The 25,970-nt window shown below is 39.5% G+C and overlaps 1 protein-coding gene across 3 annotated transcripts; it reads right to left on the bottom strand.

Moving 5' to 3' along the window:
- Positions 1-898: 898 nt before the first annotated feature.
- myofl (myoferlin like) lies at positions 899-25,403 on the bottom strand. 3 transcript variants are annotated; one of them, XM_061746106.1, is made up of 54 exons: positions 25,236-25,403; positions 24,661-24,716; positions 24,468-24,559; positions 21,243-21,351; positions 20,874-20,970; positions 20,521-20,693; positions 20,067-20,195; positions 19,536-19,598; positions 19,406-19,456; positions 19,290-19,320; positions 19,089-19,204; positions 18,869-18,995; positions 18,682-18,785; positions 18,516-18,584; positions 18,387-18,430; positions 18,216-18,298; positions 18,082-18,126; positions 17,372-17,496; positions 17,151-17,264; positions 16,781-16,958; positions 16,539-16,663; positions 16,311-16,420; positions 15,231-15,423; positions 14,990-15,145; positions 14,737-14,868; positions 14,482-14,645; positions 13,532-13,646; positions 13,034-13,136; positions 12,779-12,918; positions 12,538-12,702; positions 12,238-12,325; positions 11,977-12,054; positions 11,700-11,881; positions 10,806-10,964; positions 10,616-10,717; positions 10,233-10,394; positions 9,572-9,737; positions 9,401-9,471; positions 9,293-9,307; positions 9,062-9,160; positions 8,793-8,921; positions 7,344-7,499; positions 7,084-7,175; positions 6,815-6,985; positions 6,502-6,650; positions 6,168-6,307; positions 5,980-6,068; positions 5,804-5,899; positions 5,572-5,713; positions 5,369-5,468; positions 5,060-5,253; positions 4,169-4,278; positions 3,923-4,070; positions 899-1,145 (listed from the first exon to the last, which is right to left on the bottom strand). In XM_061746106.1, exons 1-54 carry the CDS (start codon positions 25,321-25,323, stop codon positions 1,107-1,109), a joined length of 6,174 nt encoding a protein of 2,057 aa, XP_061602090.1. In that variant the 5' UTR covers positions 25,324-25,403; the 3' UTR covers positions 899-1,106. The 3 variants fall into 3 exon arrangements, with proteins under 3 accessions (XP_061602090.1, XP_061602091.1, XP_061602092.1); XM_061746107.1 differs by having other exon boundaries at positions 18,082-18,123; XM_061746108.1 differs by lacking the exon at positions 18,082-18,126.
- Between the last annotated feature and the right edge of the window lie 567 nt (positions 25,404-25,970).

Raw genomic sequence — 25,970 nt, 5'->3', positions numbered from 1 at the left:
GCTTATTGTGCATACTTTTTTATCTTAGTTTTTGTTCACGTTTTTCTGTTGCAATGGCATAATTGGTATCAAAAAATGAGATGGATTTTTGTCTTTCCTTTTGATTCTTTTGCCTTTTTTCAGTTTCATATATCCTGTCAGACTCAGACATGGACTGTCTGTTCTGATAATTGTTCTGTTTACACCCTATTCTTGTTTTGATATTTTTATTAGGGGGTAAGGCACAGTTGAACAGGAATAAACAAAAAAAAGATATACAGTCTACCTCCTTTTTTTTTTTTTTTTTTTTGGATTAAGAACAGAACAAAAAATCCACACAAAACAATGACAAATACACGAAAATGATTATATTCTTATATATAAGTAATATTTAAGTATTAAAGCTAAACAGTATGAATTAAAAAATAGATGAATAAAAAGGGGGGGGAAAAAAGAAAGAAAAAAGAAAAAAAAACAAACAAACAAACCCCAAAGCAAAAAAAAAAAGCAGAAAAAAAACAAAAAAAAACCCCCAAAAACAAAAGAAAAGTAAATAAAAAGATAAATAAAAAGGAGGAAGAAAGAGAGGAATAAGAGAAGAGAGGGAGGGGGGGGGGTCCGTCAATCAGGAGGCAGGGACTGGAGAGAGTGGAAGAATGTAAGAAAGGGAAGCCACTTATTATAAAATTTGTTGCAACTGTTTACACCCTATTCTTGAATGACTTTTCTTGTATCTGGTTGTCTATAAACTTAAAATGTTGTTGTTGTTTTTTTTCTCCACAGATCAACTTCCTTCTCTATTTCAATAATTCTCAGTTTCATGTGCCAGTCAGTAGGAATTGTGGTTTAGTTAGTTTTTAATTAGCTTTATCAAACATTGTAATGAATGAAAGTCACACAAAATACGCAAAAAGCACATACATTTTATTAAAATAATTCCTTGACTTTTTACATAAACAAGAGATAAAATTGTGTGAGACATTATGATGATAGTGATTTGAGCTACAGGTTAACAAAGTGCAAAAAGAAAGAGTATCAGGGTAGGTGCACATTTTACTGACAGACAATAACTGAGTGTGATTGTAGATTCTGCTGTAGAAAGTCAGGCCGCTTCTCTCCAACACTTCTTAGGAGAAAGGCTTCACAATCTTCATTGATATGTAATTCTGTGGATAGAAGAATAGAGTTCGGTGTTACTGAAATAAAACTGTATTAATTTAGCGTATAATTAGAGGATACGACTATGGTTGTGAAGAATGATTCTGACTTAGTCATGTAAAGGGAAAAGATCATCCCTACTAACACTTGGTATGAGACACTCAAGTCTTGGTATAACACCAGATGATTTCATTAGCCCTTTCTACCCCTTTTTTATTATCATCCTCATTGTTCCCCTTTGGTAATTCACACAGTCCAAACGGAGGTGACACAGCTCTGCATCATTATGTGATTACACGCAGCATTCCAGCTTTGTAGAGTCATTTAAACAACAACTCCTGTTTAGTGTTGCTGGCTCACCTTTACACACAGAGCTAGCTTGCCTGTCTTTTTCCCCTCTAGCCCTCCCTCACACTTCAAAGCAGGACTTTTGTGCCAGTTCGCTCCACTCCCCCTTGAACCTTTATTCCATTTACCTGTGTTGTGTGAAATGCAAGGACCCCTGTCCATTTGAAACATTTTACTTTGTTGCTGTTACATCTCTTTTCCAAATTGGTAGGTAGAAACATGGCCAAAACAAAGGCAAAACAACTTTCGTGTGCTAGCAAGACCTGGCATTGCCGAACAACATTCTTATCAATAGCATCTCTGTCCCTCAGATGGCTCCATGATGCCAACGAGCTATGCATACTGTATCACATGCTGGGGTGGCACTATGCCACCTCTGGTTGCTCTGTAAGGGCTTTTACTTTTACTACAACTCAAAATCAGTGCTGGTGCGAGACCGTTGCTAGAGCAGGTTCCAAACAGGTTCTACAAAGAACTGGAATTGCTTTTTTACTGGCTGTAGAGCACCGGCAGGAAATCCATAAAAGGAGGCCAAACTCTAAATATGTTACCTCTTAAATCTCTAACTCGAAGAAATTGCCAAATATAACAAAAACTTTTTTTTGCTTTCATGAGATGGTTTAACAAACATGTTGATAAGCCAGTTTAGTTGTAAAAATTCTTTTTTTGCATTTGCACATCTTTGACAGCACTGGATGTGATGTAGCTAGTCAATCTAAAGTCATCAAATGCATAACATAAGGTCTTTGCCTCTGAATAATCACTTGAATGATCATCCGCTGCTTTCATCTTTTCTTGACTAGCAACAATTACGATAATTTGTCAAAGGTTGTTTCTGGCCCTAAAAATCTTGTTTGGAGTCCAGAACTGACTTGTTTCCATCATCGACATCGACAGTCGTTTTATAGTCACATGTCTGCTGTAAGGTAGACATATTTTTGACTGCGTGATTAAATCAATAAGAATGCCTTCAGAATTTCCCGATATGACATGTTTTAAACTCACAGAGGTTGTTAAAATACAGCAGTTGCATAGATTTGGTTGGCAGCTATTCCTGCATCTGGCCCCACAAGGTTTTAGGGCCAGGGTAGCACCAATTTTCTTGTCACTGAGTCAATGAGTCCGAGTCGCCAAGTCATTTTCATCACAGCCAGCAGTTGAAAAGCAAAGAACTGGTACTAAGACTGGCACTACCACTAAACTTGCACTGGAGCCTCTTTCGTGGAAAATCCTTACGTGTCACTTTTTAAAGGGGAACAGCTATTACTCAACGCAGACTTTTTGTGCAAAGCTGGCACAACCACAATGTTTTTTTATGACACCCTAAAGCAGAACAGAGAGTGACAATTTTTCATACTCTTCCTTCGTTTTAGTATTGTTTTAGTTAAAAGAATTACATAATTTAAGAAATACAGGTTGTTATACATCTGAGGATGTATTTACCTAATTTAAAGGGGACCTATTATGGCATCTAATACCTATTTTAAACAGGCCTTGAATGTCTTAAAAACAAGCTTTTGATTGTTTTTGCTAAATAAATTAGAAATTCAGCCTCTGAGTCATCCCATTCTCTAACCTCATTATCTATGCGGGATTCTGAGTGGACGAGGAGGCTATGATAATGAGGCACTGTGCTGATTGGCTGCCTGAATGATGCAATACACCGCTATGAAAAAATGGCAGAAGCTCGGGCCAGCGGAGTTACACGTGTCCTAACTGCATGCGATGCAAGTGAGCGTCAGCGACAAAATCAATTCCATTGCTTTATTTTCTATTGGACTGTCCTAACTGGCCGCGAGCGACGCAGCGCGCCGTTTGGAGCTGAACATTTGTCGGACGCCCTGCTTCTATTTTCTTCCTGTCGCTCGCGTTGTAAGCCGGTTGAAAGAGCTGTAGGAAACAGTCATGGATGAGGAACGGGTGATCCAGTTAGTTGAAATGAGAAGTTATCTCTATGATACCTCCTCATTTCACTACAAAAACCTCAATAAAGTGGCAGCTGGCTGGAGGGAGATGGACAGACAGCGTCCGATGTCACGCAGTGCGACGCGATAGTCGGACGTTCGCATGCAGTTATGACACGTGTTTAGTTGTGGGCGTGGTTTGCATTTTGGTTACGTAATGAAAGTGTGCAGAATCTGAACGGCTTGTAGAAGCCACATCAGACTGGATGGCTCATCCGGACAGCTGTACAGACACTGCAGAATTTGGTTGCTTTCCTCCTTTTCTGAGTTGGCAGGCTGAGGGGAAACCACTTTATATATGTTAAAGCAAGAGAAAACGTGTTTTTCATAATAGGTCCCCTTTAACTTCCTGGTAAGGAGTACATTTTTTAATTACATCCTGGTAAGTAAAACCATTGGAATGAGAGATTATGTTTTTTCTCATGTTTATATGGCCGTTTCAGGAATGAGATAAGTAAATGGAGAAGTCTTACAGGAAGGGAGTAGAACAATATCCCAAGGAACAGGATAACTAGCAGCAGAAGAATGGCTCCAATAAAAATCCACTTGAATCTGCGCCACACGATGAACTTCATGGTCTTGCAAGGGTTTGTAAACCAGAAGAAAGATGTATCAGGGCGGCTGTTGAATGAAAAAAAAACAGGAGTATTTGCATTATGCTCATTCTTGGAGAACAATACATACATGTGTCCACATTCAGTAGAGACCCATATTCTTACTTGGGTAGGTCCAGTCTGGGATTCATGTTGGGCTCATCTCTCCCTTTTCCAGCAGGTCTCGTTTCCATCTCCTTCTCTTCCACTATCTCCAGTGTCATCTCTACTTTACCCTGAAAAGAAACAAAAAGGAAAAGGTTGAAACGTTATCCAACACATCTTTTAGCGTCAGTGCTGTAAACTATATGGCCAAGCCAATATGCTGGCACGTAAGTTTCACATGTGTACAGATAATGTTAAAACAGCACTGTTTAAAACATATTGCACTCTGCTATACACCGCTCACTTGTGGTGCCATTATACCAGTGCTAAAATGAAAAAACTACAGGTGGCATACAACGATGTATATAAACTTTTTATTTGCAGACACTGGGTCCAGAATACAAAACAAGATACAGACATTAAACACAAAGAGAAAGAGATTCACTTGTACCATTCAATAAGTTAAAAACATAGAAACATTTCCTTGTGCCATTCAAATTAGCTAAAAACATACTGCTTTTAGAATTTTTCTAAAACTCCCTAGATGGACAAGTGCAAGTGAAATGTTTGTGACCAGTGATGTACCCACTTTCCATGCTGTACTGAGGAATTTTACAGTATGTTTAGATTTATGTGTAGACTGAAGGAGTCAAATAATGTTTTAATTATGGCCTTAACAGAGACTACACAGAGCGATACAAGGTTATCCTCCTGTTTCTGGAAACATTGGAGGAAATGTTTGTTTTTAACTAATTTGAATGGCACAAGTGAATCGCTTTCTCTTTGTTTTTAATGTCTGTGTCTTTGTATCTCGTTTTGTATTCTGGACCCAGTGTCTGCAAATAAAGTTTATATATATTTTAGATAAAAGAAACATTTTAACAGGCATGTTGAGGACAAGAACAAACATACACCAAGCTCATGTTTTCCATCCTTCTCAATGACACATGGCCACCATCCTCGCACAGACTTCTGGGAGAAGAGAGAGCTTGACAGCATGTTTTTGGAGGAACCATATCCCATCATTCCTGGAAGCATCTTCAGGCTGCATTTCTCTGGGGTCTTGGCAGGAGCGATAAGACTGAGCAGGTCCAGCTCAACTGAGCCTGTGACAGAAAAATGAATAAATATAGAAATCTGTGTCCAGCACTACAGTATACTTGTCTTTTTAAAGTTTCCATTGTCTGGTCATAGGATAAACTACGGTTAACACTACTTCACCTAAGTAGTCATCCAGCGAGAACTTGTCATTGTCCCAAATCTGAATAATCAGTTTCGGAGGAACTCTGAATTCAGTTTTGTCCAGATTCCAAAAATGCTCCTGCAAAAACACAGACATCATGTCAGTCGCTGCTAACTCGAGATCACATTACCACAGACTAAAGTGATAAGGTGTTTTCGTCCTGATCTATGATCTCACTCACTTTCCTGGAGACGACACACAGCTGTTCTGCAGGCAGGTACTCAAACTCAAAGATGAATCTCCAGTTGAAGTTACCATCTCCGTCCAGAGATCTGTAGTGGACATCGGTCTTCTGCTTGTCCTCCTCCATTCCAGGCATCCATCTAAATATTCAGATTATGTTGCATGTGAGCACAAATCGTACATGAACATGCACCACACAGAAGGATAAAGAGACGGGATGGGTAACACACCCTTTGACATAGATGTCGCTCATGTTTTCTCCAGTGATGCTTGTTTCATCCAGAATGACGTCAGTCGTGTTCCAAACGATGGCACGCAGGAAGTACCTGTTTCGAATGTAATGTTTTGTTTCATCATCATATTAATATGTTAGTACTGGAGAATTATTTTTAAAAGAATTTCTCACTTCTTGGCCTTGCGTGGAGTGATGTGACATGGAGGTCCAGGCAAGCCTAGGTTCTTTGGGAAAATGTCTACCCACATTTGAATTCGTCCCTGGATTTGAGAAGTACAGTAACATTTTGAAACATGAAACAAAGCATGGTCATAAATCTGAAATAACCGTCTGTCATTCCTGATTATTTTATTTCTAACCTGGGATATATTTGGTTGGTGGGAGCTGTGCAGGGTTCTGGTCTCCACGTGCTCTGGAACCAGGCCAATGTCTCTCAGGACATGCAGAGCCATCCTCTCTCTGGCGGGGCCTAAGTGCTGGTGAATCACTGCATTTGCCTCTGAAAAGATATAGTGTATCACAACCGTAACGTGAGGAAGGATGATGTAATAAAGCATGTCAACATAAACTGGAAACAAACCGCAACAGCAGCAAAACAAAACCTTAATAATCAGAAAACAGCAATTGAAATAGAAGTTAAAAGTAGGAATATTGCTAATGATGAGATAGTGGGGAACTAGAAAGCTGCTTTACCAAAATCCTGCAGGTTGTATTGTTTTCCTGAGAAAGAAAGCGAGCTGCCATCTCCCTCTATGCGTGGAGGAGGGACACCCCTAACTTTGGCCACATTCTGGAGGATCTGAGAGGGCTTCAACTGATCTCTCCACTGATTGATCCCTGACCTGGAAGAAATGTACTCTTTCAGTTCAGCTTCAAAACCCATGTGATTATGATGACAAGTAACCCAGAGCTACTCATAATGCATTTTACTTTGCTTTACTGAAGAAGTCATTTTCTGGTAACACTTCACATGTGAGTGCAAGTGAAAACATGAGTACACACTTACACACAATAAGTCTGTGGTAGGCCACAGCACGGCCTGACGCGAGACAGGAGCCTGTTCTCCAAATCAATGATCGTTTCACCCACTTTTTCATCTCTGCTCAGTAAGTCATAGTCATACACAGCAATCTTCAGATCCTTGTCTTGAGGGAGGAAGCAAGACACCTCAAACATCCTGGACATTGGCAGAGAAGAGCACAGGATCTGTCTGAAGAACTGAAAGTATATTTTTAAGGGTGTAAAGAATTTAAAGATGATAAATTGCCATCTCACCTTCCAAACTCTGGATTGAGGGTGTTTGGTTTGTAGTTGTCTCTGTCGTCCAGGGTTTTCCTTCCGAGTGAAATCTTAACGTATGGGTCACACTGAAAGGAATATTAAAAAAAATAATAATAATAAAAACCAAGAATTATAATTGAAATAATTAAGCATCTGAAATATCCCTTTTCAAATGTGAAATATGAGAAAAGATTTATTTTATTATCACTAAACCAGCAATTTTGATCAGCTTCTCAGCTTCACATGAAACACACCATGCCATTCGTGTCCTTGGGCTGCAGGTCAATGCAGCGCACCACGTATATTCTGACCAGGCACTCCTGCGGCCGGCTCTCAGGGAGCTCTCTGAACTGCCGAGGGGGAGCGGACACCCCTGGGTCATCCGACAGAGGGTAAATCTTGAATGAACCCTGAGTGCCAGCAAAAAGAAGACAATATTTGTACAAATAACAACTCTTCTCAAAACTGGTCATGGTCACACAAATGCACTTAAGGGGATGGAAATTTTACATAAAATCAATGTAGTTTTAATATTGTGTATGAAATAAAAAATATTGTGCCAGTTAATGAAAAAAGTAACAGTTACCAGTCTCTTAATTCAAAAAGTAGCTCAGTTACTTTGTTGATTACTTACACCAAAAAGTAATCTATTAGAGTTGAAAGTTACTTTTTAAAAAGAACATTCTTAAAATTGCTCCCATAAATGTCCTTATTACCTTATTTCAGTCAACGCCCCTTTTAAACACATGGGTGGAATAAACTAATCAGTGAGTTTGCAGATTAACTTAGAAAATGTTCCAACTTGATAGATAATGTTGATGTGTGGCATTTATTTAAGTTAGATAAATAACTGTGCATTAAAATGATTCCCCAAACAACTTCTGCTGGTATTATGATTCTGTTCATCTGCAGCATCAAAGTTATGTCCTGATCCAACTTATTCAAACTGGATTGTGTATTTGTTAAAAGAACCGTCTATTGACTCTGGTGCACTTTGCAGACTACAGCCTGACAGCCAAATTCTCGCAAAATTAGCACTTTATTACTACGTTTTTACTACTGTCAACTCAACCCAGCTGACATAAATGGACAAATGGCCAGTAATGGACAAACGCACCACAGGGTAACGGTAACCGAGTTATTTTAATTTAAATAATTTGAGTAATGCATTGGGGTATTAGTTATTGAAAAAAGTAACAGCGTTACAGTAACGCTGGAAATAAAATCTTAAAAAACAAAATATCACATAAAATAGATTATGTCTAACAAATGATTGTAAGTAAATTGTTGTTTTTATTCAATATGACTGGCCCTTTTTGAATCTATTGTACTAATCGGTTAACTGAATATGCTTCACTCTGCCACAATGACTAAATGATAATCTAAAATAAATCTAAATAATAATCCAAACTGAATGTGGCTGAAAAACCTTAAAGGATTTCCACATTTATTATAATTAGTTTCAACTCTAAAACTAGTATGTTCTCTGGTAACCTGTCCTTTCTTTAAAATAAAATCAAGATTCAGTGCTAAAACCAAAATAAATATTTTTTTGTCCACACCTATATCTCAAGGGCTACATTGTGTATGATTTCATAGTTGCTAAGTAAGTATCTTCGAGTGAAAATCTGTGGAGCTGTGGAAGCTGCAGTAGCAGCTAGGTAAAATGAAAAGTTTTATAAATGGCAGTCATATTTAATCACCTTGAACTCTCCCACCACTGAAGGATCGTCCTCGTCATCTTCGGTTTTTCCTCGCTGAAGCTTGAAAGTGCTGCAGAAATCAGTCAGTCCTTGAAACTGTTTGACTTCTTCCAAGTCACAGCTGTAGATCTGCAAACCACAACATCTTTTTAGAAGAAAGACAACAGAAGAACACAGTCTGCTACAGTTAACTACTTTCTAAAACAAACACAATCTCAAGCACAGATTAATTCGGCTGTTGTTGTGTTAAGGGTTAAGAAACAGGTTACCTCCAACTTGTCGTATCCCTTTTTTAAGTACGGCCCACATTTTTCTTGTTCTCCAACTGAGGCATAAAACTTACTCCACCAGTCCACAGCCTCCTCCTCCTACATGAAATCATGAAGTCACATGAAAAAGAAAAAAACATGGACCAGATCATTGTTGTTCAGTTATGTCCTAATTTGTAAAACTCCAAAACTCTTTTTCAATCTGACTGTACTGTATGTTAAAATTCTTACCTTTTCGGTCTGAAGCTGGAAGTTGAAAGGTAAATAAAGAATGATTAGAGATAAGAAGAGAAATAAGTGTAAAATATTGTTACTGTATTTGACAGTTTTGTACTTTACCTCAGTTTTAATGATGTCTCTCTCCTCAATGTCTATGACAGCATCCCCTTGGGCAGCAGTTAACATTGCCACTACGAAGATGAAAGCAAAAGACTATGTTAATGAAGGTAGCCTACTATTGAAATTCAGAGTCAAACATACATGTGAGAAGCCATGCGACCGAGTGGATACCTCTGGCAGACATGCTGCTGTCACTCTTAAGACGGTATGGGTCACAACGGAACTGCTCCAGAGAGTCAATGGTGCACTGTCCCACCACAGGTTTCCGGCCAAAGGGTCTGTGGTCGATGACCTTCAGCACGATGGGAGGTGTGTACATCTCCTCTTTTGGAAGAAGCTGAGGAGAACAGGGAGAAGACAGTTGATGAATTAAAACTGAGGTGTATAGAATCTGCTTGGGTCACTTCATGTCAACTTAACTGGGTATTTCTAAATCAATTTCAAAATGTTCTCTTTTTTTAGCTACATAGACACACCATGATAGAGAATGTTAAAGGTGTTGGCCTGTTTGCTCCACTATATCTAGATTTTAGTACCAAAAATTCCATGCCCTTCAAAATGTGTGAATGTTTGATGTTGATTTCTTAGATTTTTGTCCAGAAGTGGGTATTTTGAATTTGCATATAATTTTCATTTTATAATATTCTTTTATCTTGGTGCTGGCTGTCACTACTAGGCAGTTTTCTATAATAGAGTCTCATCTTTCTCAGAAAAAGAGCGTAAACTTTTGGTTTGAATTTAAAAGATCTAACATAAATCAGCACGCCCAATAATGTAACGCTTAAAGTGCACTTGTCTGAATATTTTTGAGAGAACGTTTGAAGGTTCGTACCACTTTGAGGAGCAACACGGATCCAGGGAAGTTGGGATTCTTTTTGAAGTTTTTGATCACAGCAGTTTGAACAATCTCACCACCACATTCCACGATCAAACTGGGGGAGGACACCGTGGCCAGCTGGAAGGTCTTCATGTTCCTCAAACCCCAAGTCAAAACCTGGAATTAGGGGAAAAAAAATCATTATACTTAGAAAAAAAAATCCAGCAATGGGCAGATTTAACAGCAGGCCTGGCAATGCGGGATGAGGGAGAGATGTTCTTGATAAGAAATGCAAACACAAAGAAATGTTGGGTTGGGCTGATCAAGTCCCATCACGTTAAGTGAAAGGAGAGACATTGTACTGGCTTGCAGAGGAACTGAATGACTTCATAGTTTACCTCGATTGCAGTGAGCTGCACAACAGGCCTGATTCCCTGAGGAACCATGTACAGCCTCTCCCCTCGCCGAGGAGGCACCAGAGGAAAATCTCCATCATTCACCTGGAGGGGCAAGCACAGAGTTGCTTCAGTGTTGCAGCTTCATAAACTTGAGTCATGGTGAATCTGTTTTTTCCTGCATCTTCTGAACCTTGTCCTTCAGTAGGAGTTCAGCACCCAGCAGCACCTCTCCTGCACTTCGGCCGCTTCTAGTGACTGGGAACCACAGCAGCTTCGGGGAGGCCGCTGCTCCGGGGTTCAGCTTTACCACAGGGGTGCAGGTGCAGTGACCCATGGGTTCATCCTTGCCCTGATGATTAACACAGCGTGTAGTGGTTATTTTTATATAATTATCTTTATATAATCATTTTTATATAACCATTTTTATATATAATCATTTTTATATGTTATAATCATCTAGACTAGAATAAAACCAGAAAAAGAGTGCTGGGAAAACAAGAGCTCTGTGCCTCAGAAAAGAAAGGGAGGGGCGTGACCTTGAGCAACTGCAGCAAAGCAGGTAGAGGCGAAAATAATGAAGATTATTGTAAATGAGCACCGGAGCCTCAGTTTCCTATGGGGCAGTTATCTAGCAATGATAAAGGGAAAATAACAAAAACTTCAAAGAATCATGAGCAGATGTGTAGAATAATTGATGGTGAGAATAATGCATCTAACGTCATTTTGTTCTTATCTCACTATAAAAAGCCATGAAAAAAGAGAGGGTTTCAGAGTGTTTTGGACCGTGGAACAGAGCAACTCTCCTGTGAAATTGTTTTTGGATTGTACTTTTTTACAATAAAGAACCTTCACAGTATTTTTGTGGACGGATACCAGCCAAAACTTTGACTTGTGTTTTTTCCTTGAACCTTGGACCAAAGGTTTAAACACTTAGAAAACTTGGACGTAGGTCTATTGGATTATCTAATTATTTTTTAATTCTACAAGCGCATCATACAAAGAGACAGCAATACAAGTTTCATTTAGTTCTATATGATTATGTGATGTGATAAGAAATGAGTCAGATTAAAAGTATGTAACGCACCACTTGATCGCTGTCATACAGCTCCAAGACGACGTCCGGGGGATTGCTGGCAAGAGTCTGTGGGTCTCCGTGGATTTCGATGTCCTCAAAGATGAGCGTCTGATCCCATGTGGGGTTTAGTGTGCTTCTTATGACCTCTGTGGTCTTGCTCACATGCAGGAATGACACGTGGGCGTAGGGATCTGAAGGAACAAGGGTTTTCATTTAGCAAAACTATACATAAGGAGTTGATTTCATTTATTTCGGCTTACAGCTTCCAAAGAGATCTTGTTTTTACCTGAGAAGCTGTCCTTGTCCATTGCACAGAGATTTCTCGCTTGATACACGTAAACTCTGAGATGGTACATGTAAGACCCTGCAGGTAGATAACTTTCATCAACATGCTATATTTTATCACTGCTAAAACAGCATGAGCACATACTAAGATTGACTGACTTCATGGTATCAGTGTTATCTTGCAGTTAGGAAGTTGTGTTTAGGTCAGCCTTTAATCAACATCAGTGAGCAGAAATTAATTTGATCTGGCTGAGCTACTCACGGCTAAAGTGGCAGGAAACAGTGGGTGTGTTGGCACCAAATAGCTTGGCTGCATCCGTTTTGCTGGCCTTCTCATCAATATCAACCCCCTGTTAACAAAACAAGTTGAGGTCCAAAACAGAACACTTTCTGAACTATTTGAGCAAATTTTTAACCAAAGAATGGAGAACTAAAATAAACATCCTGAGTTATTTGCCAGCTTAACACAGGAACAGGCCGATGCGAGAGAATAATGAGAGGATGTGACTCGAGCAGAATGAAGAAACTCCGGTTTCCATGCCAACTGTTTGAAAGGACTCACCGACGCTCCCTCCAGTCTGAAGATGGCAGACGAGCCAATGCGGTCGGCGGGAATCATTTTTCTCCTCCAGCGACGCCGACGGAAAGTGTCAGAGGTGCGCTCCTTTCTGTGAAACTTCCAGCCAATTAGGGAAGAGTATTCCCAACCTTCTCCCGTTCCTCGTCTCTGTAAAGGAAACAAGGATGAGTGTACTAAAGACATGTGTCATGCCTGCTGCCTTTTTCATCCCGCTGCTTCTCACCTCAGCCAAAGCCATTTTCTCAGACGTTTTCCTTCTTGGTCTTATGAGTCTCTTCCTGCGGTGGACGTGGTACATCTTCTCGGATGCAACCCACGATTTGGGTTTATCGTCAGGGGGAATAGTCACTCCATATTCCCAGCCTGGCATAAAGAAAAACAACAACAAAAAACAAATCATACACACAAACAGGCATGGTACAAAATAAATAAATAAAAAAATGGAAGGAAGATAAGCGTTTAAAATGTTTGTGTTCACCTCTTTCATCCACAGCTCTGTTGCTGTCAAAGCTCCATTCATCCTCCCAGGTCCATCCAGGTGGACATTCAAACTCTCCTGGGTTCTGAGCTTTCTCCCCATTCTACACACACACACACACACACACACACACACACACACACACACACACACACACACACACACACACACACACACACACACACACACACACACGCTGATACTTACATAACTGATGCTTCATAAGGTTCATAAAAGACAGCATTCTTGAAAGTTATTTTATGTTAAGGCAACCAGAAAGATCTTTTTTTTAATATTGCATTAAAAAAATGTATACACTCATTTATAAAAGCCATTCATAAACCAACCCACTTGCTGAAACCACACAATACAGCCATGAAGGTGCTGATAATACTGTAAATAGACATGACTGAGAAGCCTTTGTCCCATTATCACCAGCCACATAGTGTGCTACAGTAGAAGCTGAACTTGTGTACAAAAGAGAAGCCTAAATCATACCACATCTGTGTAGGGCTCTGAAGCAGGTTTCCACTCGCCGCCAGGGAAACGGCTTTCATTCTGAAACACTTCATCCGTGAACTCCGTGTGTCCTGCATCTGCTTCTGTCAATAAACTGTACAAAATACCACCGCACCATGGTTAATGAGAGGGTCTGTGATCCCTGAGAGATGGAAGCAGCTGAGGAAGAACTGATTCAGAAACAATCATTTACATGAGTGATACTGGGAGAATGTCAGCAATTCAAAAAGTCAGGGAGAGAGACCTCGATAAACCAAAACATTGGCTTGCGCTCAAATCTCTATCCATATCCTGTGTTTGCAGTTATGATAAGGTTTTGTGCTAGAGCTGAATCTATCAGGAGTTTTTGACCCTATAAGGATCAAAATGTTATAATAATGTTACAAAAATAAAAAATAAATAAATCTGATCTTTTTTTTGTTTTATTGAGAACTAAACATTTTTTGTATAGTAACATAACTCTGCAAGTCCAAATAAACGAGAAATAAGACAGATGACAAAGTTGGAGGTTAACATATGCAGTAAAGATGAAGGAGTATGTGAGAGTGAGAGAGAGTCTGCCATGTTATAATTCTCACTAAATAAAACTAAGCAGAAGGACACTTGGTTCTTCAAGCAGTGAAGAACAGTCAGATTTTAAACCAGTGGCAAAGACAGGAAAGAAAAGTACATTTTCCAGGCATATTTTCCATTTGATTATGTGACTGGTATAAATTACATTAAACCTTTCTAGGTGGGCATCTCTTTGACTCCTTGTTATTCATTAAATCCACATACCTGGCTGAGATTCCTCAGAGAACTGTAGAGCAATAACAGGATGTTGACACTTAACACTTTACAAGCCCTTACTTTCAAACGGCTGTGTGTTTATGGGTGAGCTTGTGCACAATAAACTGTTTTTTGTTTCGTTTTTGTTTTAACTAACTTACCATCGCTCGGGGTCAACAAACCAATCTTCCTCCCATTCCCATCCTCGTGGAGGCAGAAAGCGCTCTTGCTTGAGTTTCACTTTTCCAGTCACATCTGAGAACTTGTGGCGACCGACCAGGCCGGTGGTCCCCCACTTCCCAAACACCTGAGCCTGGTTCTCATACTTAGGAGAGAAAAAGGGAGGGTGTTTCAGAGCAAGCTTTTGAAGAGTATGATTTTTTTTTTCAAAGAATTGTTTTGAGTCACATTTGTACCATTTCAGCATACACGCTGAAGTTTCCCTCTGAGAAGCTGTTGAACTTCTTCTCGTGAGCCGAGAGACCGAGCCACATGTTGGCACGCAGCTGAACGGGGATTTTCAAACCTTTGTTCTTGTCCATGGGATACTTGCAAAGCAAGAATGATTTAGAATAAGAGCTAACAATGAGATATATGACAAAAGCAGATATGTGAGGCTGCAATTATTGTCCATGAGTGAATCTATCAGTTTGTTGGCCATTCTGGTACCTGCATGAAGATGGTCTGGGTCTTCCCGCAGTGTTTACCGTGGGCCTGTTCACTGAAGTTGGAGTACAGGATCTGGTTGGCTGGTACTCGGGCATAAGCCACCCTCTTCTCTCCTCTCAACATCCATATGACCACATCTGGCATGCTGTTCTGAGGCTGATGGAGACATTACAGTTCAGATACACGAAAAGGTGCTGAGCGATAAAAATAAAGTATTTTTTCCAAAAGCTGCATCATGGACCTCCTCTGCCAGCTGCTTGATTCTGTCCAACCAGTCTTCAATTTCTCCAACAGTAGATCTGACATCTGTGACCTCTTCTCTCATGCGAGTGGCCATTTGTGTGATATTGACCACAGCTGCATCACGCAGTTTCTTAATCTGGAGATCCAGCGCTGTAACATTGGGCTGACTCTCCAGTGCTGGAAGCTGTAAACTTTCATGTGTAAAATTACAGAGTTAATCAAAACAGCCACCTGAAAAAGTATAATTATAGTTATACACAGTACTCGAGTTGAGGGGGGATGAGGGGGGATGGCGTCCCCCCCTGAAATAAAAACGGTCCAAATCATCCCACCTGTAAAACTGCCATCCCTTATGTAATTTCATCAATGAATGTGGTTTTACTGCTATTTCAACATTTAGAGTCATCACCAGAAAAATAACACCAGAAAAATGTGACAATTTTCACCTGTTTTGAGTAAATTTTCACTTGAAATAAGTAGGAAAATCTGCCAGTGGGACAAGATTTATCTTATTACAAGCAAAAAAATCTTGTTCCACTGGCAGATTTTTCTACTTATTTCAAGTGAAAAATCTACTTGAAACAGGTGAAAATTGTTGTTTTTTCCAGTGATGAGTCTTGTTTTAAGACTAATGAGATTTTTTTTTACTAAAATAAGACATTTTAACTAGAAATAAGACAAATATTCTTGTTAAGATTTTGAGTTTTTGCAGTGATCCATTTTACTTACCCTGTGAAGGACAGAGCCATGTTGATAAGTTCAGAAAACTGTTTTTTATTGTTGTGTTTTGATGTATTTGATGCAAGCCCAGTGGATATTTAAAACTTACAGAAGGCTGCATTTAACTGCTGCTACAGTATGTCATTCCTGCAGTATTTCTGCAGGTGTTTTGGTCACTGCTATTATTTATAATATATTATATTATTTGTATTCAGCACAAATTATCTGTCCCCATATGATCAAATCCACCATCCCCCCTGAGCTTTTTTTTTTACAACTCAAGTACTGGTTATACAGTATAATGATAAAGGTCCATGGCAACATTACCTCATGGAACCTGCGAGGTCTAGCGTCTTACCTGTTGAGGTCTTCAGTCACGTGGTTGATGAGCTTGAGCCAGATCTCTTCCAGATGTGTCTCGGGCACTTTTGCCAGGATGGCAGTTTTCAAAGCTTTAAGGTGGGACTCCTGAAATGGATCAGAAAAGACAGGTAAAAGGAGAGTACAGAGGTGAGTACAACTTAAACAGACATATACAGTTTTTATATTCACATTTTACCCATGTGTCACAGTGACTAATTCTCACCAGTCGGTCAGCGATGAAGAGAAGAGCGTTGATGGCGTCCATGCGGTGACTGATGTCTTCCCAGTATGATGTCAGAATGACCACAGGCTTAGTGTCAGCCCAGGGTAGGTAATAGTAGCGATTACCTAGTGGAGTTCATAGTAAGGATACCCAATTACTTTAAATATATGTTGTTTATTGTGTGAGCCTTGAAAAAATGACTGTCACGCTTAAATGTCTAACGCTTTTGTCTAAAGCCGTACCATCGAACACAGCAAAGCCGTACTGGGTGGTGGATGCCAGGGGCTTGCAGGTGGAATCCATCTTGTTACCGTAGTTACCAATGCTGACCTCGAACTGGATCGGCTCACCCGGCTCTTGGAGCATGCATGCGCTGTGAAAAACGGCGCACAGCGAGTACTTCCTCCTCCGTTGGTATTTCTGAACCCAGTTAAAGAGAATGTGGTTGCTTAGAAGTTCAAGCAGCAACACTGTTGCTTCACTTTCTTCTCAGTCTCAGAAAGGTCCTTTAAAATGTCCTGTCTTTCCTCACAACCACATGCTTGTTTTGTTTGGAAGGAGAGTTTCTTTGGGGGTAAAACTAATGATGGGTGCACAGTATGTTGTGTTTACCTGCGCCACCAAGATGTCGTCACTGGAGATGTCATCAACATTCTTATCAACCTTTCCATCCAACTGAGTGGACATTTCTACGAGGACTCTCCCCCTGTATGCGACTCCTTCTCCCTGGCACAGAACAGATTGCAAAACAAGGCATTTATACACAGTCATGGTGGCCCTAAGTGGGCTATATGCAGTGAGGAACTCATAGCAATGAGCTGAGGTTGTCTTACATTTCCAAAGTTTAGTTCCTCATACGGGTCAGGCAGGCCAGTGAACTCCCTTGGGCTTCCATACAGGTTGACGTAGCACGGCCCAAATGCTGGGAGAAATCCAACCTCTGATGCTGCAGTACTCGCTGTAAACCACACACAATCTGTTTAAAAACCCTTCTGGACAGAATCAAGAATTATGAAATAATGAGCTGAGGACGCACAATCACAAGCAGATGATTATCTTAGTAGTTAAAGACTTAACTTAAAAGTTAAACACTTTTCATGTCTGCGCAATATGTTAATAAAATATGTGTTAGCTACAACGGGCGCCGTGCCGACTCAATGAGCTTCTATTATTTTTAGCCGGCATGCATTACAGTCACGTGAGTTTGAAGTCGCATTCTGTATGTTTAGAAAAACCCAGAAAGTAAATTTGTATAAGGTTTTTTGTTAGGTCCTCATGCTGGTGTAGGTCGCAGGATAGTGAAGAACCCCATATGACCTCTTCCCAGACAAATCTCATAAAGGCTCATCCTTTATTGAAAGCTCTTGCACATTTTGATTTAAGACAGTGACATTTAAAAAGCATGTCATGCACTTGTGAACTACATGTCATCCTCTGAAGTATAGGTTTCAAGCTATCTTCAGAATTTTGTATATTCAAACCAGAGAGGTTTTTCAGATGCAAGGCAAGAATGTAAAATGTATTAAAACCGTTATATACATACATTCTGTGACTGAGACTGTGTTGCAAGTTTCAGCTTGAGTGTCTGCTTTAAATGAAATAAATAAATGTTAAAAATCACACGGCAGATTCAAATTTTAAAGCATAGAGCGAGAAGAGTAAATGCAAAAGCGATACCTTCCATCTCCCCACCAGAGTAAGACATTTTGCTGAGATTTAAAAACACTGTTCCTATGGCATCGTTCTTGGTTAGACGATCCCTATCAAGAGTAAACATGACAAACTGTCAAATACCGGCTGGGAATTTGTCACCTGTCGGGCTTTCTAGTGATGAATATTAGTGCTTACCAGTCATACATGGTCAACTTGATGCGTTCACACATGGATGGGAACTGAAAACCAAAGAGAATTTACAATGAAGTGTTTTGGAAGTTTGAATAATTGCTCACATGCTTTTGTCAAATGAACCTTTCTTACTTTGACTTGGAGATTGATGAGTTGGTTCCACTCGGGATTTGCATTTCTCTCTATTATCTTGGTGCACAACTAAAACAACATTGTTAAACAATGATTGCAATTAAACTGTATTTTTATGGCAACAAGATTCATAATCATGGCCTTTTTTTAATTTAGTATAAAATACCTTCTTCCCAGCAAAGCTGACTTCCAAATAGGGATCAACCAAGTTCTTCTTATCTCCATCGCCTCCAAAGACTTGCTTTACCGTCTGAACAAAAGCATCATCCACTGCAACACAAAGTCCTTTCTAAGCAGAAGTTTCTTGAAGGCACTTGAGTGTATAACAGTGTATGAACGGATGCATCACTTACTCTGCGGCATATCCTCGGCACGATAGACCTTTAGGCTCAGAGTGGCCCATCGCATTGTGACACCAGCAGGTACCAAGAGGTTGCTCTCTATGTCATCCTGCTCCTCATTTGACTCTCTTCTCTCAGCCTGCAAGTAAGAGAAGGGGAACGTTTCTTATGGTTCTTTTCAAAACTGTGTTATGAAACAGCAATTTTATGGTGAAAAAGAAAGAACTCGTACCGGGGGGTCATCTCCAGTGCCAACGATGAATATGCTGACTTTAAGGTAACCTCTGGCTCCCAAACTAGAGTCATCAGGATCACCAAGGAGGAGCCATTTCCTTATTATGGCATGACCTGAATATATATCATAAATTAATACACTACCTAAGTATGGACTATGTGAAGAGACTAAAAAACTATTTTACGTGGTAGAACTGACCAGGTTCATCATATATATAGCCAACGTCCAGCTAGATATGAGAGAGCACATCAAAACATGTCAAACATGTAAAAAAACACTTACATAGATGAAGCATAAAGTTTAAATGGGCATACCTTGAACTCTCCTATTAGACTGTCTGCTCTGAGAGAGAAGGAGTCATAAACCTATGGAGAGAAGGATAGTGTTAAATGAGGGGAACAACTCCTGTCTAAATGCATTATTTAGCAAAGAAAGTCTACTCACACGGAGACTTATGCTCTCGTCAAACAGCTCAGAGGGCAGCATGTTAACATTGTAGAAAAATATCTGAGGGATACAAAAGTTAAGTCAAACAATTTCATTTTTACAAGATCACAGTGCACAGTCGATGTCAGAGGCAGTTTCATGTTGAGATTCTTACTTTAAGAAAAGCTGAGACAAGGGAAAAGGCTGATGAGAATCAGGTGCAAAAGAGGGATGAGAGTATTGGCTTCTATCTTTAAAGAAGAAAGAAGATAAGAAAATGATAAAAGAGAGGCAAGCAAGAGAAAAGGAAAAGTGAGCAATTTCTTTTCACAAAATGGCTAAAGGGTCCAGATATAGGAAAGTTCTGTTGTACCACTCTGAGAGCACAAGTTTGAGTTATTTTCTGTTCTTTCCTAATGTAGAATAGTCTTATGGCAGATGCTTTGTGTTTTACAGACAGTTTACAATGATAGAAATAAAGATCTGAATTAAATACAGTTTTTAAATTGTATTTTGTCCAGCTCATTGGGGGTATGTGTGACGCTTTACCTCGTCAAAGAACGGGTTGTTTCCTCTTCTTATTCTGGTCCTGTGGGTCTGTCCACAAACATTCGTTTTCACCACGGGCTTGATGTTGTTGCCAGGCAGCTGCCGGCCCTCGATAACTCGAACACGAATCTGGACATTATAGGTAACAAAGAGGCAAGTGAACAAACATAGAGACAACATACAGTATATACCGGTACATCTTTTAATGAGAAGGTGCTGTTGAGGGCACTAGGATCTAAAAAAAAAAGATTCCCAAACAAAGTTAAGTGCATAAGATTGTTTGGTTTCATCCAAGAGCAAAACCATTGTGTGTCTGTTACTCTCTGACACGATGATTTAATGTTATGATTCATGGTCTTGAGTGTGATGTCAGTCATGTGATTAACGATCCATATTCCTTCCTAAAGTGGCATTTGTGGTTATTCAGGAAGAGTAATCAAGACTCAGACAATACCTGGAAGTCCTGGGGCTTATTAGCTAGAGCTCTGTGCCTCTTTCGGCTCAGACGTAGAGGCTTATGGTAGGGTTTCCCAGGCTGATTTGGTGATGTGGGAGCTCCTGGACCTCCAACCTGACCTCCTCCATCCACCAGGTCTTCTTCTCTGTCACCACCCTCCTCACTGCCTCCTGTGGTAATGAGAGTCAAAACCTCTAGGACTTCAAATCTGCCTTTTCTGATTGTGACAAATAAGTGATCATATTTTTTAAATCAAGATAAAAATATTCAGATACAAAATTCATCCATTTTATTATTTTGTAAAGTGCATTTTATCAAAATATTTCTTAGGTTAGCTGTGGTTTTCTCACCAGCCTCCATGTGAGACACGTCTTCGTTAGCCTGACCATGTGGGTTTGGCGTGGAGTTGGCAGGTGGCTCATACGAAATGTACAAATTAATTGTGGCCTGGAGAAGAATATATGATGAATATTATAATGAGATCAATCTCTATTTCTGCTTGTTGTGTTGATGCCCTCTTCAAAAATAAGAAGATGTGGCATCATTCAGATATGACTTAACCTACCTTTAATTAGTTGCTACAGATTAAGACAGACCCAAAGGATTAAGATCTGAATCAAATGCTACAATTTTTCACCAAACTAAAAACAATAACAATAAAAAACTGTAAAAATATGTAATATGATGTAAAGTAGAAGCCATCAACCAAGTATATTTACCCCAACAGCTTGCTGTTTCTCATTGACCAAAGGCACATTCTTGGTTGGGAGGGACTTCACTTGACCAGCAGCCAGTTCTCTCAATGAGATTTTTGCAGAGCCAATAAACCTGGAGGACAATCAAATTAAGTTTTATTTTGCAACAATCTCTTTAATCTCATATTATTACGGTGTAAAACCTGTGGTGAGAATGCCTTGCTTTCTTTTTTTTCAATATTTTTATCCCGATCTTTTCCCCCTTATATCACCCAGTGACAGTCCTGGGCATTGCCATCCTCTACCAACCCCGGGAGGGCCCTGCACTGAGCTCAGGTCTCCTCCTTAACCTGAGGAGTGAGCAGGCTGCTTCTTTTCACCATACAGGGTGGGGCTTCTTTTTTTGTGAGGGTAGCTCACATTAGCTACCCAAGGGAACACGGGAAGAACATGCAAACTCCACACAGAAAGGCCCTTTCGCCAACCCCACCCCGGGTGTGGGCGCTGAAGTCATGGGGGAACTAACATGCATTCAGCACCCACAGCGTCCCCAGCGAACCCAGTTGAACCTTCTTGCTGTGAGACAGCTGCACTACCAGCTGCGCCACCGTGTCCCCTATGCCTTGCTTTCACATATACATTTTTCTTTTTTTTTTTTTTTAACCAAAGAAGGGACCTGAATGCTTTGCTTATAAATACAGTTGCATGTTACTCTGGATGAATGACAGTTCCCACTTCCCAATTTCACTTCTTCACATGGCACGCCAACCATCAACACCTACATTGTTACGTTGTCATGAAAACAGTCCTGCAACTGTGACTAATAATCATTGTGAATTGCAACATACTGGGCATTTTCTCAAGTCATATAAAATCAAGTATGGCCACTGCATTTTAAATCCAATTTTAGTTAAAAACTGATATTGTCATGGTTGAATATTCAGTTTGCATGTCCAGCAGAAGCATTTTCAAATACTGTACATGAATTGATATACTTTGCTGGTTACTAGGGGAACAAAAAAAAATAGAAAGAGTGAAAAACTGACCACAGGCATGTAGGCTGCTACATGTCCTACATGCATGTGCTACATGCTCTGTGACCACTTCCTTGCCGCAGGAACTAATAATAATATACTAATAATACTAATATAAGGTCTGCTCCAACAGTGGCCTCTTTCAAAAGCAGACTAAAAACGTACCTTTTTGCACAGGCGTTAGAGTAAACTCTACATGGTTGGCTGAGTGATAGCATTTTTTGTTATAATGGAATTATTGTTGTTTTTCTTTTGACATACTTTCATCTGTTTCTGTTATTGTAAACTTGGTATTTAAATTCCCTTTTTAGGCTCTGTGGGGCGTACGCCTGTTCTTAATTTTCTTGGATTTTAAATAGGAATCTGGCCTGCCACCTCATTTTATCTGGCTTGTGAGAACATGCACAAAGACTAACCAGTTATACGCTTACAATACAATGCTCTTCTGTTTTAACAACCAACATGGACCATGTCTACGTGTCCCACAATACATGTAGATATAATTACATGGGCCATGATAGCATCTACTGTACATGCTAAATGGAATTATCTCATAGAAAGCAATTTCCCACAACAGTTTTTTAACTAAGATTTAAAACAATCAATTAACCAAAAGAAACATTTTGTGCACAGGAAAGACAAGGAGGGATAATGATATGTTTGCAAAAGTTACGGCAAAAACTGCTTGCAGCAGTTAAAACAGCTTTGTTGTGGCTGAAGAAATTCCAAGTTTCCAAGTGCCCTTTAGAAGGAATATTTATAAATCTGTGGCTCTTGAACGTGTGTAAGTAGCTTTGCCCTGACCAGAAACAGCCTCTTAAAAACATCAGCTTGTGTTTAAGTCCAGGAAATACCGGAAAATCAGACAAGGAATAGGTGGTTGAGAAAGCACCCACGTGGTGTGTCATTTGTTATGAGAGCACTGAAAAAACTGATGCAGTCTCAACATTTATTAGTGGCCTGAAGGCAGACTAGTCAGACAGAAGTCTGCCAAAACATTTTAAAAGATATGAATTTATAACTATGGTATGTAGACATGATTATGAATAGGACTTTATTTGTTGTTTTTTTGCTTTTTTTTTATAAAACTATTGCTTTTTCAGCATGCAGAAAAAACTGAATTTACCCGGTGTTGAATAAATGAATTGATCTTCAGCATTTATTAGATATATATTTATCATATTCTGTATCTTCTTTCTTTATGATTCTTTCAACTATTGTCCTCATTTTCCAGGAAGAAGGAAAAGTGCCAAAGTCCAGCTGTTATGTGTTTTTTTCTTTGCATCAACATTATTACTAGTTGAACCGTAGTCACCACTGGTGATGTGGAAATGACAAGCCAGCACAAGCTCTCTTATTCACTCCTCTTACGCATTTCAAAAGCAGAGCATGGAAAATCTTTCATGAGCATGCGTGGCTGAGGCACACACTCCTCCACTCTTACCCCCACTTCTTACATTGACCTCAGAATTATTTATGTTACCAATCAGTACACTGGAGTGACTCAGAGGAAATGCCCTTTTTTTACTTAGTCTGCCCTCCTGCTTGCACTTTAAAGAGACAAAGGAGTTCAAAGTCATGTAAGTATGTGCCTACAAGTGAAAATACATCAGAAGAAAGTAAACACAGTAAATGTTGGGCTAAACCTGAAGTCGAAAAAGCAAAGCTCTTATTTCCATTTATGGGAGAATATGACTAACAGTATAAGTGATGTGATGCCAAAGACAAAGATCTTTCTCTTCGAACACTTCAAGTCTGAACACACACAGGCCTTTAGATACAGATTGCACCTCAGTAAAGTTTCAACATGTTACTCTGCTTGTTCACAAACTTCCAGAACCACTGTTTTCAGCTTCACTCTGGCTGAATGACAGCTACGATATTTCAGGCTGGATGAGGTTTTCCTTCGACCTGACGCAGCATGGGTTTTTGTTTGGGAGAGGGTTTTTTTTTCCCTTTTTCTCTCCCACTCTAACTTGAGAAAGATGTTGACACAAAGAGACACCTCTTCATGTATACAGGACTATTTTAAAATGATCAAAGATTTGTCAGGCTGGACCCTAGCTCAAGAGTTTAAATTACTTCACTCTAAGTCTGTTTGATAGAGAAAGATGCATGGTGCCATTTCTTTTTCCGCTCAAAAAACACATGTGCTGCTGTAAATATAAGATTTGCCATGTAAAATGTGCAACTAAAAAATGTACTTTACACATACTTATCTTTTCCAATGGTTTCGTAGTCTTTTACCACCACGTTGATGAAGGAAGATGCATCCAAACAGCAGTCTTTCAGATCAAATTCAAGGATCTACAACAACAAGGAAGGAGCAGTCATCAAGATAATCTAACTTTCAACTCAGTGATGGTTCACAAAAAGTAATAATAATATTGTAGTTTCTAATTTCTTACTTCATTCCAAACTGGATTCAATTCATTGTCAATTGCTTTGGTTTTCTTCTTCTCGCCTGTAAACATAATGACATGAAATCATGTTTATTTGATCTTTGTTTTTACACCCGTTTCTCTTTGTTTTCTTTTGCAGGGTTTATGGTGACTTCGCATCAAGGCATGCAAGCACTGGGTACCTCCTTCAAACCACAACTAAATCACTGCATGGACAATTTTACACTCTTCAAAGGAACAAATACTGTAGATAATGTCAAATAAGATAAAGTTTGTGCCAAAAATGCTGCCCACTAAAGACACTGGGACTGGGTTACTCTGACCTTATAAGGATAAAGACTGATCCTCGTTTTGTGAATCACTACCAAAATATTCTATTTAAACCTTTGGAAAAATATGCATAAACATCAACTATATTTTAAAACTATGATTACCAATAACAAAGGGAAGATAGAGAGGATTCATATTTCCTAGAAAATAAAAACATATATAGATAATGACTGTAATTGACAAAACCAATAACACACAGCTCACTACTAAAGGGGAAAGTATTCAACCCGCTATACTAACAGATTTCTCACCTCTAAAGACAACCCCTGCAATTGGATCTGGGTTTCCAAGTTTCTTTTTGGGGATCCCGCTTGCAGATTCCACCACGACCCGCAGCATTTTGACAAGTGAAATATTCCAAACTAATCATAGATTCATCCTCCGTCGGGACTTGAGGACGCACAGAGCTGCAGAGGGAACTGAGATGTGAGCAGGAAGGGAGGGATGGATGTGTATGCAGTGATGTGTCACACCAACCGCCCAACCTGAGGTGAGGAACAGAGAACATAAGCGAACATGTGTGAACGGAAGCCAGTCTAGAAAACCTTCACTCACGTTCATAACTGCGGTCCAGCCAGCCGTCATTCGTATTTACGTGATCAAATCAGCCGCTCCTAAATTTCATGTGCGCTCCTATTTCAGTCTTTACGGCAAATGAATGAAAGCGGCTCAGAAACAGAAAGATGTACTGAGATAATGCAGATATTTTTTTCTTCATATATTTCTTTCATTACCTTGATTACACCCATACTTCCACCGTAATATTTACACACTCTTACTGTAAAAGAAAAGGATGAAACACTTTTATTTTTTTTTACTTCAGTAATATTTGCTCGGGGGTCATGTTCTGGGTCTCTGGAAAGCGTCTAGAGACACCTTTTGTTGTATTAGACGCTATATAAATTGAATTGAATTGAATTGAATTGAATTGAATTGAATTGAATTGAATTGAATTGAATTGAAGCTTCTGTGTTGCAGAGACTATA

Source organism: Cololabis saira, chromosome 17 (assembly GCF_033807715.1).
Source record: "Cololabis saira isolate AMF1-May2022 chromosome 17, fColSai1.1, whole genome shotgun sequence".
In the NCBI taxonomy this organism is placed as follows: domain Eukaryota; kingdom Metazoa; phylum Chordata; class Actinopteri; order Beloniformes; family Belonidae; genus Cololabis; species Cololabis saira.
Note: the sequence above shows the minus strand (reverse complement) of the source record. Positions and strands in the feature narration are given on the sequence as shown.

What these genes read in the sequence shown, in the direction of transcription:
- myofl (XM_061746106.1), bottom strand. Translation starts at nt 25,323, where the DNA reads ATGCTGCGGGTCGTGGTGGAATCTGCAAGCGGGATCCCCAAAAAGAAA. An exon ending in CCCAGACCATCTTCATGCAG is followed by an intron (nt 14,869 to 14,989) that starts GTACCAGAATGG and finishes TTGCTTTGCAAG; the next exon opens with TATCCCATGGACAAGAACAA. An exon ending in AGCGACATCTATGTCAAAGG is followed by an intron (nt 5,714 to 5,803) that starts GTGTGTTACCCA and finishes CTGAATATTTAG; the next exon opens with ATGGATGCCTGGAATGGAGG.